This window comes from Sceloporus occidentalis, unplaced genomic scaffold (genome assembly GCF_023333645.1).
Source record: "Sceloporus occidentalis isolate IW3139 unplaced genomic scaffold, rSceOcc1.0.p SCAF_13, whole genome shotgun sequence".
Classification (NCBI taxonomy): domain Eukaryota; kingdom Metazoa; phylum Chordata; class Lepidosauria; order Squamata; family Phrynosomatidae; genus Sceloporus; species Sceloporus occidentalis.
Window position 1 is genome coordinate 17,566,735 of NW_028316993.1, and position 13,016 is coordinate 17,579,750.

The following is a 13,016-nucleotide window of genomic DNA, read 5'->3' on the forward strand; positions in this document are numbered from 1 at the left end:
AGGTCAGTGGCAGAGCACTATGTGATCCCTGGTTCTGGGTCTCAAGCCAGTGATTAAATAGACACTATGACCTGTTGAGATTAGATACCCCTTGGCAAGGTCCTACTTTCTGGGATGTCTTTGTCTTTGGTGATGAGTTTAAATGCTCCCAGAGAGTTGCCTCACCTCACTTGTTGAGAGGCTGCTGTGTTCATCCAGGCTCAATACTGCATCTGTTTCGATGGCGGAATAAGGCAAAAACCGGTCACTGACCTTTAGGGGAGAAAAAGAGGGGAAGAGAAGGGAGTGGGGAAACCCAAAAGAGTTAGAGAAAATGTTTGTGATCCCCCATCTTCAGAATTATAGACCTTTGTCTGTCTTTGACAGGCAGTACAACATGGACAAGCAACTTGTGACCTTTGGGAGTGAATCTGACCCATCTGAGGCTATGTCCACACTAAAGAGTTATACCAGTTTAATATTACTTTCATTACCATGGCTCCATTGAACAGAATCCTAGGATTTGTAGATTAGTAAAGTACTGACAATTTTCCGGTGCCGTCTGCTGAACTCCAGAAATTAATATTTTAATATTTATTAATTAATATTTATTAATACTTATTAAATATTACATAGTAACACAAGTCCTTCCCCCGTATTCCCAGGATTTTATAGACTGGAGTCATAGCAGTTAAAGTAGTTTCATACTGATATAATGCTGTCATATAGACCCACACTGAATTTCCTCAAATGTCCCAGCCTTGTTCTCTATGATTCCACCATACGGTGCTTTCCTAGCTTTTTAATGGCATTTTCTTCCCATTCTAAAATGTTGAAATATATTTTAAATATATTATTGATGGGCAGTGGGAGCTTAAAGTTAAATCAGGCTGGCATGTTTACTCCTTCCTTTACCTTTGGCACTGCCCACCACTGGAATGTGGCCCCCAAGAAATTCTCTTGAATTGAATTTGTCCATTGTTCCAGGTCCTATTCTCTGGAGCAGCAGAAAACAAGCTTGCTCCATCCTCAATATGACATTCTTTCCAATATTTAAACAGAGCTATCATGTCACCTCTTAACCTTCTTTTCTTGGGTGAAACCTTAGGATCCAGATAAAATAATAGTCAGCCTTCAGTAAGGATCAATATGGCTAAACACATGCTGGCACTGTATGTCTAAGATGCCTCTCTCTCTTACACACCAAGTTAACCCAGCAGCCTGCTTACCTTGTTGCTGCCGTGGATAACTGTCAATGGAACTGCTGTCTGCGGCCATTTACTGCTTTGTGGTGGTGGTTTCTCACAGCTCCATAAAACTAAAATCTGAGAAGCAGAGGCAGAGTGGGGAGGGCACTGTGAATTAGCAAGCAAAGCAACCATACAGAGATATTCCATCCGTCAAGGTACCAACAACTATTAAAAGCTGTCCTGTCCTCTTTTGCATGTGGCCACCCTACTCCACTGGAAGCCATGAAGGGAAGGACTTCATGACACTGCAGGTTATTAATTGATGGAATTCATTGCCACAAGATGGTTTTGATGGTCCTTGGCTTAGATGGATTGAACCACATTTTTACAGTGGATTGGTCTCTGACAAGCTTGGGGAAACTCTTCTTATGGCGAGGATTACCATGATAAGAGCTTGAACTTCAAAATTTGCCACTGCAGCACAGGGTTTTTATGTTCACATGTTCATATTTATTTTATGGGAATGAGGGTATGTGTTTGCCTCTGTGCCTGTAGGTATCCTCCTACTCAAATCCATAGACAGGCTAACCCCTCTTTTTCCTGTACCTGCCATACATTCGGATAAGATATCCCACCTCCACACTTAATGGATCAGGCTTGGGAGTCACCAGGAACCTACTTTTAAGGTCTACCTTTGTATTTAAATGGTTCTAATTTGAACATCAAAGAGCACTCAATTTTTATAAAAGAAGCCCAGAGTGCAAACTTACATCAAGTATGCCATTTAACTGTGCAGGTTAGCTTAAGTACCAGTCATGTTTAGAGTAACAAATGAACTGAAATCAATGAGACTTAAATTAACTCTAACTTGTCCCATTAACTGCAATGGCTGGGAGAGGTGCTGAAGCTGAAAGCTTTGCTGTAAAGTCTCTGAGTCATTGGCAAGTCACTGGATCTTATGCATATTTACTTGTGAATACTACTGAGTTCAATCGTCCCTGCTTCCAAACTGAAAGTACGTAATTCTCCAGCTTTATGTTATTGACCATAGTCCAGCTCAAGATAGCATTGGCTACCCCAGCAATTCCCTATGTACACTTACTTGGGAATAATCCCCATTGAACTCAGAGGGGCTTAATTTCAAGCAAGCATGCACAGTTACCTACCTCTGGGAGCAAGTCTCATTGAATTCAGTGGGTGGTTGTTGCTGTGTGCCTTCAAGTTTTATGGCAACCCTAAGACAAACCTATCACAGATTTGTTCAGAGGGGGTATGCCTTTGCTTTCCTCTGTAGATGAGAGAATGTGACTTGCCCAGGGTCACCCAATGGGTTTCCATGGCTGAGCAGGAATTCAACTCCAGGTCTCCAAGACTAACACTCAAAGCACTACACCATACTAGGTCTCTGAGTTCAGTAGCACAACCTTCCAAAGAAACATACAGATAAAGGCTGAGTCAAACCAGACTTGACACAACACAACAGTCTTGCACTAGGCAACCGTGGAGATGGTTTTCTATAAAGCAGGTGTTATTTTGGACTGTGGCTCTCAGAATTCCTTAACACTGGCTATGCTGGCTGGAGCTTTTGGGAGATGAAGCACAAAATGTCTGGAGGACCAAAGACTGAGAATCACGCCTTTAAAGAAAACAGAAGCTCACAATTCAGATAGGGAATCTGGTGAGAAAATGGAGTTGTGTAACTCCTTTGCCAACGCTGCACTACTGCCACACAGATTGAGTCCCATATGAAAAATTGCCCTTTTAGACTACAAGTATTCCTGTGATCGCATGGGAGGTTCCAGACATTAAATGTAACTTTCCTAAACTAACTTTACCTGAGCTGGAACAAATGTCCTTGCATTAATATTATTCCCAATCTGCTCTCATTTCTATTTTTTTTAAAAAGATTATTTGTTTATATTTCTATAACTGTAAAAAAAACCCATAAATATAATTACCGTTCTACTGTTCTAGATAATGTCTATGCGCTTTAATACAATTTCTTATTCAAAGCAAGAATCACTGTTAATAAAAGGCTCTCATGGGGCACAATTTGTGTTATAATGGAGCTCTTCCATTTAATAAAGAAGGGTTTAAATTCTTTACAGTGATTTAATTGTCCCATTTCAAATTCCTACCTACTGTAGGAGCTGGGAACGTGTACCAAGGCACTATGTGCATGGGTCCAAATGCCCATTTCCCCCTTGTTTTGGCATCATCCTGGTTGGATGATGCATGTCCCAAATCCTGGTTCTGGTGAGAGCATTCCAGATGACATCTGGGATGTTCTACACCATAACCAGGCTATACCTTGCTTAACACACATTTTAAAATGTTATCTATTACTCCAGATCTTCCAAGAAGATCCGGATCCCTCCGTATGCCATGGTGGCTATCTGCAAGGGTGTCCCACTGAGCTGCCTGGCATCTCTGCCACCACTGTGAGTCGCTCACTTTGAGGTCAGAACGAGGTGCCCAGCCAGTGGGATGTGGCAGTGCTGACACAGTGGTGCAGGACTCATTCTGACCTCAAAGTGAGCGACCCACAGTGGTAGTAGACATGCCAGGTAATGGCGAGAGATTGAGGCAGTTCTGGGACCAGGATACTCCAGGCTACTTCTGGAAAATCTTGGCCCATTCAGGCAAGGCCCAAGATACCCAAAATCCTGTTCAGATTTCATCTACCACAGGATGGGGGACTAGTCCACCTCTTGTCCACTGACCCTGGTGAAAGGGGATCAATGACATTGGAGATTCCCTGACATCAAATCAAATGGAGTGGCAGATAAGGAGGACGTATGGAAATCAGATATGGAAATTACCAAGGCTCATCCACACTACAGAATTATAGTGCTATTATTCCACTTTAACTGTCATGCTTCCATGATCCTATCGAATCCTTGAACTGGCAGTTTAGGGAGGGGAACTCAGAGTGTCCTCATGCTTCCCTACACTACAAACCTCAGCATTTTGTAAGAAGGAATCACTGGCAATTAAAGTGGAGTAATAGCGCTATAATTCTGTATTGTGAACAGGGCCCTGGAGCTTGGAAGTGTGACTCTGGGTTTGTTTGTTTTTTGTGGGTTTTTTGGACTATTGTAAATATAGTCCAAAAAATAATTATATTTTCAACTGCTGCCTAAGCACATTTATTCTGAGCATTACATATGAGGTAATGCGAGCCTGGCATCTCAGCAAATGTTGCTCAGGTGGAAGGGCAGCATGTTTGAATCCCCTGAACCAACATGCCCAAACCGATCTGGTGTGATTTTTCATTTGGAAGCACCTGGGGTGGCCTGGGATGGGCGAGACCTGTTGGCTGAGCTATTCCTCAGCAAGACATGTTTGCTGACAGGACTTGCCCCATAGTCAGAGGGAGAGGTGAGCACCTGCTGGCAAGGAGCAGAAATTCAAAGCCCACCCAGGTGCTTCCTTGGCTGCCAAATCATCAACCATCTTGACATTTGGCCTCGGGACACATGGGTGTGCATTTCCAGTGTTGGTGCGGGAGAGAAAATCACCCCACTGCTTAATAGGAAACTCATAGGGCACAATCAAATGCACTATTGAGTGAGGGAAAGAATTCTACAACTCCCATCAGCCCCAGGAACACAGAACAATGGTCTAGGATGATGGGAGTCATGTAGAACATCTGGTGAGAGACAGACTCTCTGGAGTGCGGGCATCAGCAACGCGGAGTTTTTTCAATTCGTTTTTGCAGTCAATCCTCCGTATGCACAGATTCTGTATCCATGGAATCATCCATCCAAGGTTTGAAGATGTTCTTTTTTTAAATTCCCAAAACAAACCTTGATTCTGCCATTTTATATAAGGGTCATCATTTACTACCCCATTGTATATAATGGGACTTGAGCATCCATGGATTTTGTTCCTACATTTTGCGGTGCCCTGTCCTCCTTTGCAGTTAGGACACCTGGTCACCCTGTCTGTAGTGCTAGTTTTCAGTACCCATGTTTCAATATTTCAATACACATGTAAAAAAGAGGGCATTTTGGTAGACACAATTTCTCTTTCCTCATCCCTTCCACACAATGGTGGGACAAGCGTCCCTTCCCTTTTACCTGGGCGCAGTACTGGGATTGGGAGACTGCTTGGATGAGCTTGAGGATGGGCTGGGAGAGGGAGACAACTGGTGACACAGCCCGGATGAATGCCGTAAACTTGCCTGAAGGACTGGATCCTGTTGTGGGAAGAGATGTGATGATGAGCCCAGGATACCAAAAATCCTCCTCAAAACCTGACCTTGGAAAAGTTACAGTGCTCATGCTGGCTAGGGATTTCTAGGACGTGTAGTAACAACACAAAACAACCAACCATCTCCAAGAATAAAACCTACACTTTCCATTAGCTTATCCTCTGAATCCTCATTCCCAACTAGGCAAATGGTCATACTTCACATCATGCCATCAATGTGCCAGTGGGAGCTAGCAGCTTTCACATCAGTGGGATGGTATGACTGATCTGTATTTTTTTAAAAAAACTTTAAATGAGCTATCTTAAGTACTGAATGTATCTTAGCACTAATCTGGACTGCAGAAATAATGCAGTTTGACCCCACTTTAACTGCCGTGGCTCAACCCTATGGAATTCGGAGATTTGTAGGTTTGTGAGCCTTCTCTGTCAGAGAGCTCTAGTGCCACAACAGACTACAAATTGCAGAATCCCACAGCGTTGAGCCATGGCAATTAATGCAGTGTCAAACGGCATTATTTTTGCAGTGCAGATTAGACCTTTACGGACAAGATCCAGAAACTTGGGTAGTGTTTTTAAAAATTTAAGACTGAAAGCTGGAGCAGATATATCAGGCTGCTGACATGAAATTCACCAGTGGCCCTTGCCAAGTGTGTAATACTTTCCAGGGCAGAAGAGGACAGGTCCCTGTTGCAAGGAATTTGCAGTATAACAATGGGTTATCAGTGGAATACCTACTGGAAGACCGGAATGCACATATTACCAGGTTAATGGCCAATTTTCTGGTGGAGGCAACAAGATTATGGCTTAAATTTTAATAACAATCCTGAAGTTTTATTGTAAATGCATGTTGTTTTTCTATGCCTAATAAAGGTTGACTGACTGACATACACCGTGGGAAAACAAGGGAAGGAAAGAGAAGGGAAGGGAAGGATTTTGAATCTGCATTAAACAGGGAAAGAATTTGTGATGTTTCAGGTCCACTTGGCTATCAACTTAATTGTAATAGGGCATGACTAGAAAGAAGAGAATTGGTATGTATGTATGTATAACAGCATTTATTAACATTCTTCCTCCTCCCTGTTTGTTTGTACGTCTTTTCTTTCTCCTCTGCTGTTCGGCTTTAAGTTTCTTGGGAACAGAAACCTGTCTAGGAACGTAACCGTAATGTTTCACAGTAATATCAATTGGTTTCCCCTTTAACTGTCACATCGTACGCATGCCCTGGTTTTGGGGAGAAACTGGACATATATAAAGTTTACCACCCCCACTCCTACTCTCAATGTCACCATCTTTATTTATACCTTGCCTTGTCACCAGAACTGAGCCTCAATGCAGCTTACAACTTTAAATAAATACAATATAGTTCAAGCATAGAATCATAGGCTCATAGACTGACATGAAAATAGAACCAAACTAGTAATGACATTAAAAACAATCTAAAAAATAAAATCATCATCATCACCTCCATCCTAGGATATGTAGTTTGGAGAGGTACTTAGCATGCTCTGAACTGTAATCCAGGGAAGTGCAAGAAAACTCTCTAACAAAGAATATGAAGTTAGAAATCCCAGGATTCCATCAGATGAACCCATGCTAAAGACTGCTAAAACAGTGTAGACCATGCTCTACGTTGCATACATAACACAGGTCATAAGGCTGTATGCACTGATCCATTCCCTCCACACTGTAGAAATGATGCAGCTTCACATCAGTTAAATTGCTGTAGCTCCATCCTATGGAATTTTGGAAGCTGAAGGTCTTTAGCCTTCTTTGCCCAAAACTACAAATCTTAGGTTTCTATAGGCTGGAGCCATGGCAGTTAAAGTGGTGTCAACCTGCCTTATTTCTGCAATGTAGATGCACCCTAATATTTGTTTTGCAACCAAAAACAGAGCCACTAAAAAAAGAAGAGGGGAAGGTATCAGCTTTAAGTGATCCCTAAACTTTTAAAAAGTGGCACAGAAAGTACTCCCCAAACCCTTTGGGAGGAAAAAAATATATAATGGGAGCCTTCCCTCACTCCAAAAAAGAAACAGTGGAGGAGCCCAAGGAGGGCTGGGGATACTAGAATGATATGGAATACTAAGTGTCCATTGTGGGGAGAAATGGAAAACAGGGTAGGTTAATGGAGAAGGGAAATAAATGTAGTGTCTTAGAAGATGGCATGAAATCTCTGAACAAAATGGTGCACCATTGTGTTGCAGATGCCATGTCACTCCCATCCTCATCCGCACCACTGCTACCACTATCATCCTGAGTTGGAGGGGGAAAGCAGAGACACTTATGATGTTGAAGAAAAGGCAAGGGAAACGTTCCCTTACCTTGCTGCAGGTAGTAGAAAGGGAAGTCATTCAGGTGAGTGGAGAATTCTGGCAGTGCTAACAGCCCCCCTGGAAGCGTGTTCCACAAGAACCTTGGGCGGGATTCTTGATGAAATATCCGATCTTTTATTATCTAAGGAAGAAAAGGAAAGTTGTCATCGCACAAGTGTTACACCCCTGAAGCTGTCAGGATCTGACATAAGGGAGGAGGTGAGATCAACCAGGCTATGAGATCTGCTTCAGCAGCCCTAGTCATTTCATGTAAAAGAAGGTTAGGCTGCTGCAGTGCAGAATGTCAATTGTAAACTAGGAAGTTTTACCTCTGAAATGGGCATCAAATCAGGCAGTACATTTAGCACATATTAGAAGAGATGTTCCCTCAAATGAGTTGTTTGTCAAAGCACTTGGTTTTCCTCACTCCCATACCTTGCATTTAGCATGCTTTTTTAATAATTGGTCAATGGAAGGTAAACATGGGCTTAATTTAAAAGTCTGATTAATGAAATATGTATCTATGAGGAAATCCCACTGTTGGGGGGTAAATAGGTTAAGCTGTGGGAAAATGTATTTTCCTCAGTGTATAGTTCAATGTTTAACAGAATTAATGCAGTTTGACACTGCTTTGACTGTCATGGCTCCATGCTATGGAATCCTGGGATTTATAGTTTGTTGTGGCACCAGAGCGCTCTGAGAGAGAAAGCTAAACAGCCCACAAAACTACAAATCCCAAAATTCTATAGCACTGAGCCATGGCAGTTTAAGTGGTGTCAAACTGCAGTCATTTTGCAGTGTAGATGCAGCCTAAGACACAGCCTTATTTTCTCAGTTTCATCCATATAGTCCAAGTTGTTGTTAATGATACCAACTTAACTTGAAGGTAAAATTTATCATGATAATGTGGATAAAAACTTACAAATATATAAGCACTATGAAAAATGTTGGTCAAGTTGTCTTTAAAAAAGGGTTTTACAAAAATCAACTTTGGGGTTGAAACAGGGGTGAGTTTTCTGAGCCAGAAATATTCCTGCTGTTCCTGAGTCAAAAACTGGGAGGGAGTCGGGGCAAAAAATCGGTGAGCATTTATACACAGCCTTGTATTTACACACAGAAACACACACACCACTCCTCTCCATCATCTGAGAAGTATGTATATGCCAGAAAAGATCATGGGAAAGTTATGGTTTAAAGAACAGCTCTTTTTTTAAAAAGAATAAATAAATAATCAGGTTGACCAAAATGTGCAGAATTCAAACATAGGAGAGTACAAAACTATCACATTTGCCATCCCTGGCTCACTGGCAAACTCATATTTGTTTTTTTCCGTTGCTGTTTGATGCTCTTTAGCTACTGGTGCTATTAATTCCTGTTTTGTTCTGTTATCAGCTCTTTTCCCATTTGATTCTTTTCTTCTGTTCTGATAAAGCTGGTTTTACGGATGTGTTTTTAGCAGAATAATTACAGAGTGGTTTTGGTGTTCTTATCTTCTCCAGGTGTCTACTGAGGAATATAATACATATATACACACACCAGGCCCGATTTTTCAAAACCCAAGTGAACAACCTCCAGCTTGCTTTAATTGTGAAAGAGTACAGGAAGAGATACTCTGGAAAATCTCACAGATCATCAGGGTTTGTGATAAAGGCCTAATTTCCATTAACGCTTCAGCCACAAAACGATGCACACAACTGTGTGACATTACTGTGCGCAGCAAGAACCATGGCCTTTCAAGACACTGCTCCATAGTCTTTTCAGTTTTACCCAAATGTACTGATCAAGAGTCTTAAGTGGATGGTTACGATGCAGCTACCACCTTCTAGGTGTTTATGGCTAGTTGTTATTCCGTTTAGTATTGTAGATTAGACAGATTTACCAAGAAGAGCTTCTCAATGACAACTTGTCAGAAAAGATAAAATGATTTAGGAGTGGTCATAAGCCTCCTGCCCTGCTAGCAAGCATCAGCAGGTATTCTGCTGACTAACACTGAACTAGATGGAAACTGTTGTTTTGTTCCGTCAAGGCAATTCTTCTTCTAGTAATGCATTACATTTTGCTTTACATTCCTGACTCTGTAGTTCACAGGAACTGATCTGGAAAGCAACAGACATTATTGACAACAGTATAGCGATCCTGGTTGGTGGATACTGGCAGTTATCATCCAAGAAAGTAGCTTTTATAAACTCTGCATGTTTCTATGTATTTTACTTAATACAGGTGTTGTTGTTCTGTGCCTTCAAGTTGTTTCCAACTTATGGCGACCCTAATGCCACCCTATAACAGGATTTTCTTGGCCAGTTTCGTCAGAAGTAGTTTGCCATTGCCATGCGCAGAGGCTGAGAAAGTGCAACTTGGCCAGGGTCACTCAGTGACTTTACATGGATGAGCGGAGATTTGAACCCTGGTCTCCGGAGCCATATTCCAACGCTCAAACCACTATGCCACGCTGGCATACCTCGGTTAACCAAGCATCTGATGAAGAAGCTCCTTTTTACAAAGCCCTTTTATACCTGTCCTACTTTTTCCCTCATCCTCTTTCTAAGGGAAGGGTTTTTAAAGCAGCATTGGGAGGATAGTGCAGAAGGATGGTTGCAGTAAACAATCCAATAAAGTTTGAAGTGGAAAAGGATAGGATTTTGCTGTAGCCAATCCTACTGTCACTGTGTGTGTCTGCCTATAACAGGCAAGGTAAACAGCAGCTGCTTCCAGTACCCTCTACTGAAAATGCATGAACAGAGAGAAAAGGTAAAACCATTCTGGGATTTGTAGTCTGTTGCAGCACCAGAGCTCTCTAACAGAGAAGACTAAATATTGCACAGAACCACCAACCCCAAAATCCCATACCATTGAGCCATGGCAGTTAAAGCAGTCAAATTATATTATTTCTGCAGTGCTGGAGCATGGAAGAACTCAGGCAAGCCACCCTGAAGAAGATGCCCAGATTAAAAAAAGAGTAGGGCTTCTGTGCCATCAAAGCATAAGGAACCTATCCTCTTTTTTGCATCTGGATTACCTGAAAATATCTGCTGGTGATTTCTGTTTATCCAGCCCCATTTGGAGAGACAGGAACAGGCCAGGGCAGCTTTTTGTGGCTGGCCAGTTGGCAACCTTAGCCAAGATGCTGGGCTGCCAGCAAAAGCAGTCCTCCAAGCCTTTCTGGCTTACCTCAAGGGTGGTCTGCACAATCTTCTCCACGGAAGAAAAATAAGCTTCCCAAAGGAACTGGGTCTGCTGCTGGAAGGCCAGGATCTTGTCGCTGGGGAGACATCGGACTGTAGATGGAATCTATGAGGAAGGTGGAGGAAACGAAGGCAAGAAGCAGACAGAAGAATAGAAAACAGAGTGATTTATGACCAAGAGAGGCATCCAGAGAGCACACAGTTCTAAAATGAGGGACCCTATCACTCACAGGCGAAGAATATTTGCATGGATTTTCATCTGTGAAATGTTGGAGGGGATTCAAACCCTGGTGAATATGTCTGAGAGTGGGATGTTGCCAAGATTGAAAACTGATGCAGAAAGTCCTGACAGGGACAATTGCATTATTAACTCTGGGCCCCTGCTGTTCCTGCCATGGAATAAATCTCTGCCAAGATACCCAGGGCAATCCTTGAACACCCATTACTCCAGCTGCCACAATTAAATTCATTACTCAGACCTGCTCCTCTCCTTTGAATCAGCCTGTCACGACCCACAACAGAAACAACGAAGGAGTGGATGGGAATATCACAGGCCAGGATTATAGACATAAATTGTTCACCATCTTTAAAGGAGAAGAAAACGTTCAAAGCAAATTTGTAGCTGGCAGATGAAAACCTCTTTTGCATCTCTTCCTTGTCACCTAGCTAACCGTTCTTCAGGTTGCAAAACAAAGGGAGAAAGGATGAGAGAGCTCTGCCTGTAGCTCTCCCCAACACTATAACAACTCTGTGTTATTGTTGTTGTGTGCCTTCAAATCATTTCCAGTGCAAAATCCATGGGTTTTGGTATCGGGGGGGGGGGGGGGGCCTGGAACCAATAGAGGATACCAAGGGTATTCTCTGAGATCTCTGGCCTGTCTGTGGTACAGAAATGTAATAAATAAGTAAACATTTGTGAACAGCTAAAAGACTGTTTGTGTAACTTTTCTTTGCTGTCCTTTCAAATGTATTGAGCCACAGAGAATCCGTTCATCCCGGCACTGTGATGACCTCATGGTTATATTTGCCATACAGTAATCCTATCGTACTCGGTGTGAAAAGCACAGAGGGCCAGTTATTGCATGGCACCATCCTGTACCAGTCTGGCTGGACTCCCGCCTGCCCACATTAACACAGTGCAGGCCTTGTTACCTGCAAAAGGAGTCTCTCATCCCCGACAATGGCGGATTTACTCCAATCGATCACTTCCGAAAATGGCAGCTCCCAGCCATTACTGAGCAGCACAGGGATGCAGGCGGCCTGGATCAATGAAAGTGGGAGAGCTGAGTTCAACGGAGGCACAGGAAAGAGATCTGCATCAGCAAGGGGCGGCTTTGCAAGTTACAGCACAATCTAACGTCTACTTTCTCCCTCCCCAAACATCAGCCAAACAGTGTTCCATGGGGCTTACTCCAAGACGCTTGATATACTTGTACCACTTTTTTGAGCAATAAGAATTTCCAGAGGCATAGAACTTACTTTGGGTTCCTTTGCACACAAAAAAAAAAGATCACTGGAAAGGAGCTAGTGTGGTCTAGTGGTTGGAATTTGAAACTAGGAGCTGGGAGATCTAGCTTCACATCCCACATTGAGCAATGCAACTCCCTGGATTTTTATCTAGTTGTTTTCAGAACTTTGATGTGTTTCACAAGAAATTGTGAAATTCCAAGACTCCTACTGCAATTTCTCAGGTACTCTGGCACCCTGGCCTGCTCTGACATTTAATTTTTTTCATTCTAAAAACCTGTCCTAGTAACAACAACAACAACAACAACAATGTTTATTTATATTGCCCTTTCCACTATAACATATATCAAAACATGATAAAACATCACACTACACAATGCTAATATAATATCCTAAATTGGTAAAAACAAAAAGGTGTTGCTTCCCCACTCCATCCACACCCTGGTCTGGTTCCCCACTGTTTTTAGGTGCATGGGGGAAATCTTTTGAAACTGGAAATGTCTGCCTGGTTACTTCCAGTTTTTTGCTAGGGAGGGAGAAACCATGGACTTAAAACAGGTTGTGTTTGCATGAACAAAAATACATCAAAGTGGCCAATTGTGCCTCCAAGAGATAACAGGGGCAGAGTTCAAGGTAGAGAAGTTACTGCTGTCGTTCGAAGCCAGAGAGAG

The 13,016-nt window shown here is 42.5% G+C and overlaps 1 protein-coding gene across 2 annotated transcripts in view; it reads right to left on the reverse strand.

Moving 5' to 3' along the window:
• EXTL1 (exostosin like glycosyltransferase 1) overlaps window positions 1-13,016 on the reverse strand; it is a 59,063-nt gene that overhangs the window by 8,509 nt on the left and 37,538 nt on the right. For both annotated transcript variants that reach the window (XM_089479497.1, XM_089479498.1), the window contains exons 3-8: window positions 12,031-12,138; window positions 10,865-10,984; window positions 7,706-7,838; window positions 5,252-5,370; window positions 1,209-1,304; window positions 166-252 (exon numbers count right to left, since the gene is read on the reverse strand). In XM_089479497.1, coding sequence (XP_089335623.1) covers window positions 166-252; window positions 1,209-1,304; window positions 5,252-5,370; window positions 7,706-7,838; window positions 10,865-10,984; window positions 12,031-12,138 — 663 coding nt within the window. The remainder of the gene's footprint in view (window positions 1-165; window positions 253-1,208; window positions 1,305-5,251; window positions 5,371-7,705; window positions 7,839-10,864; window positions 10,985-12,030; window positions 12,139-13,016) is intronic.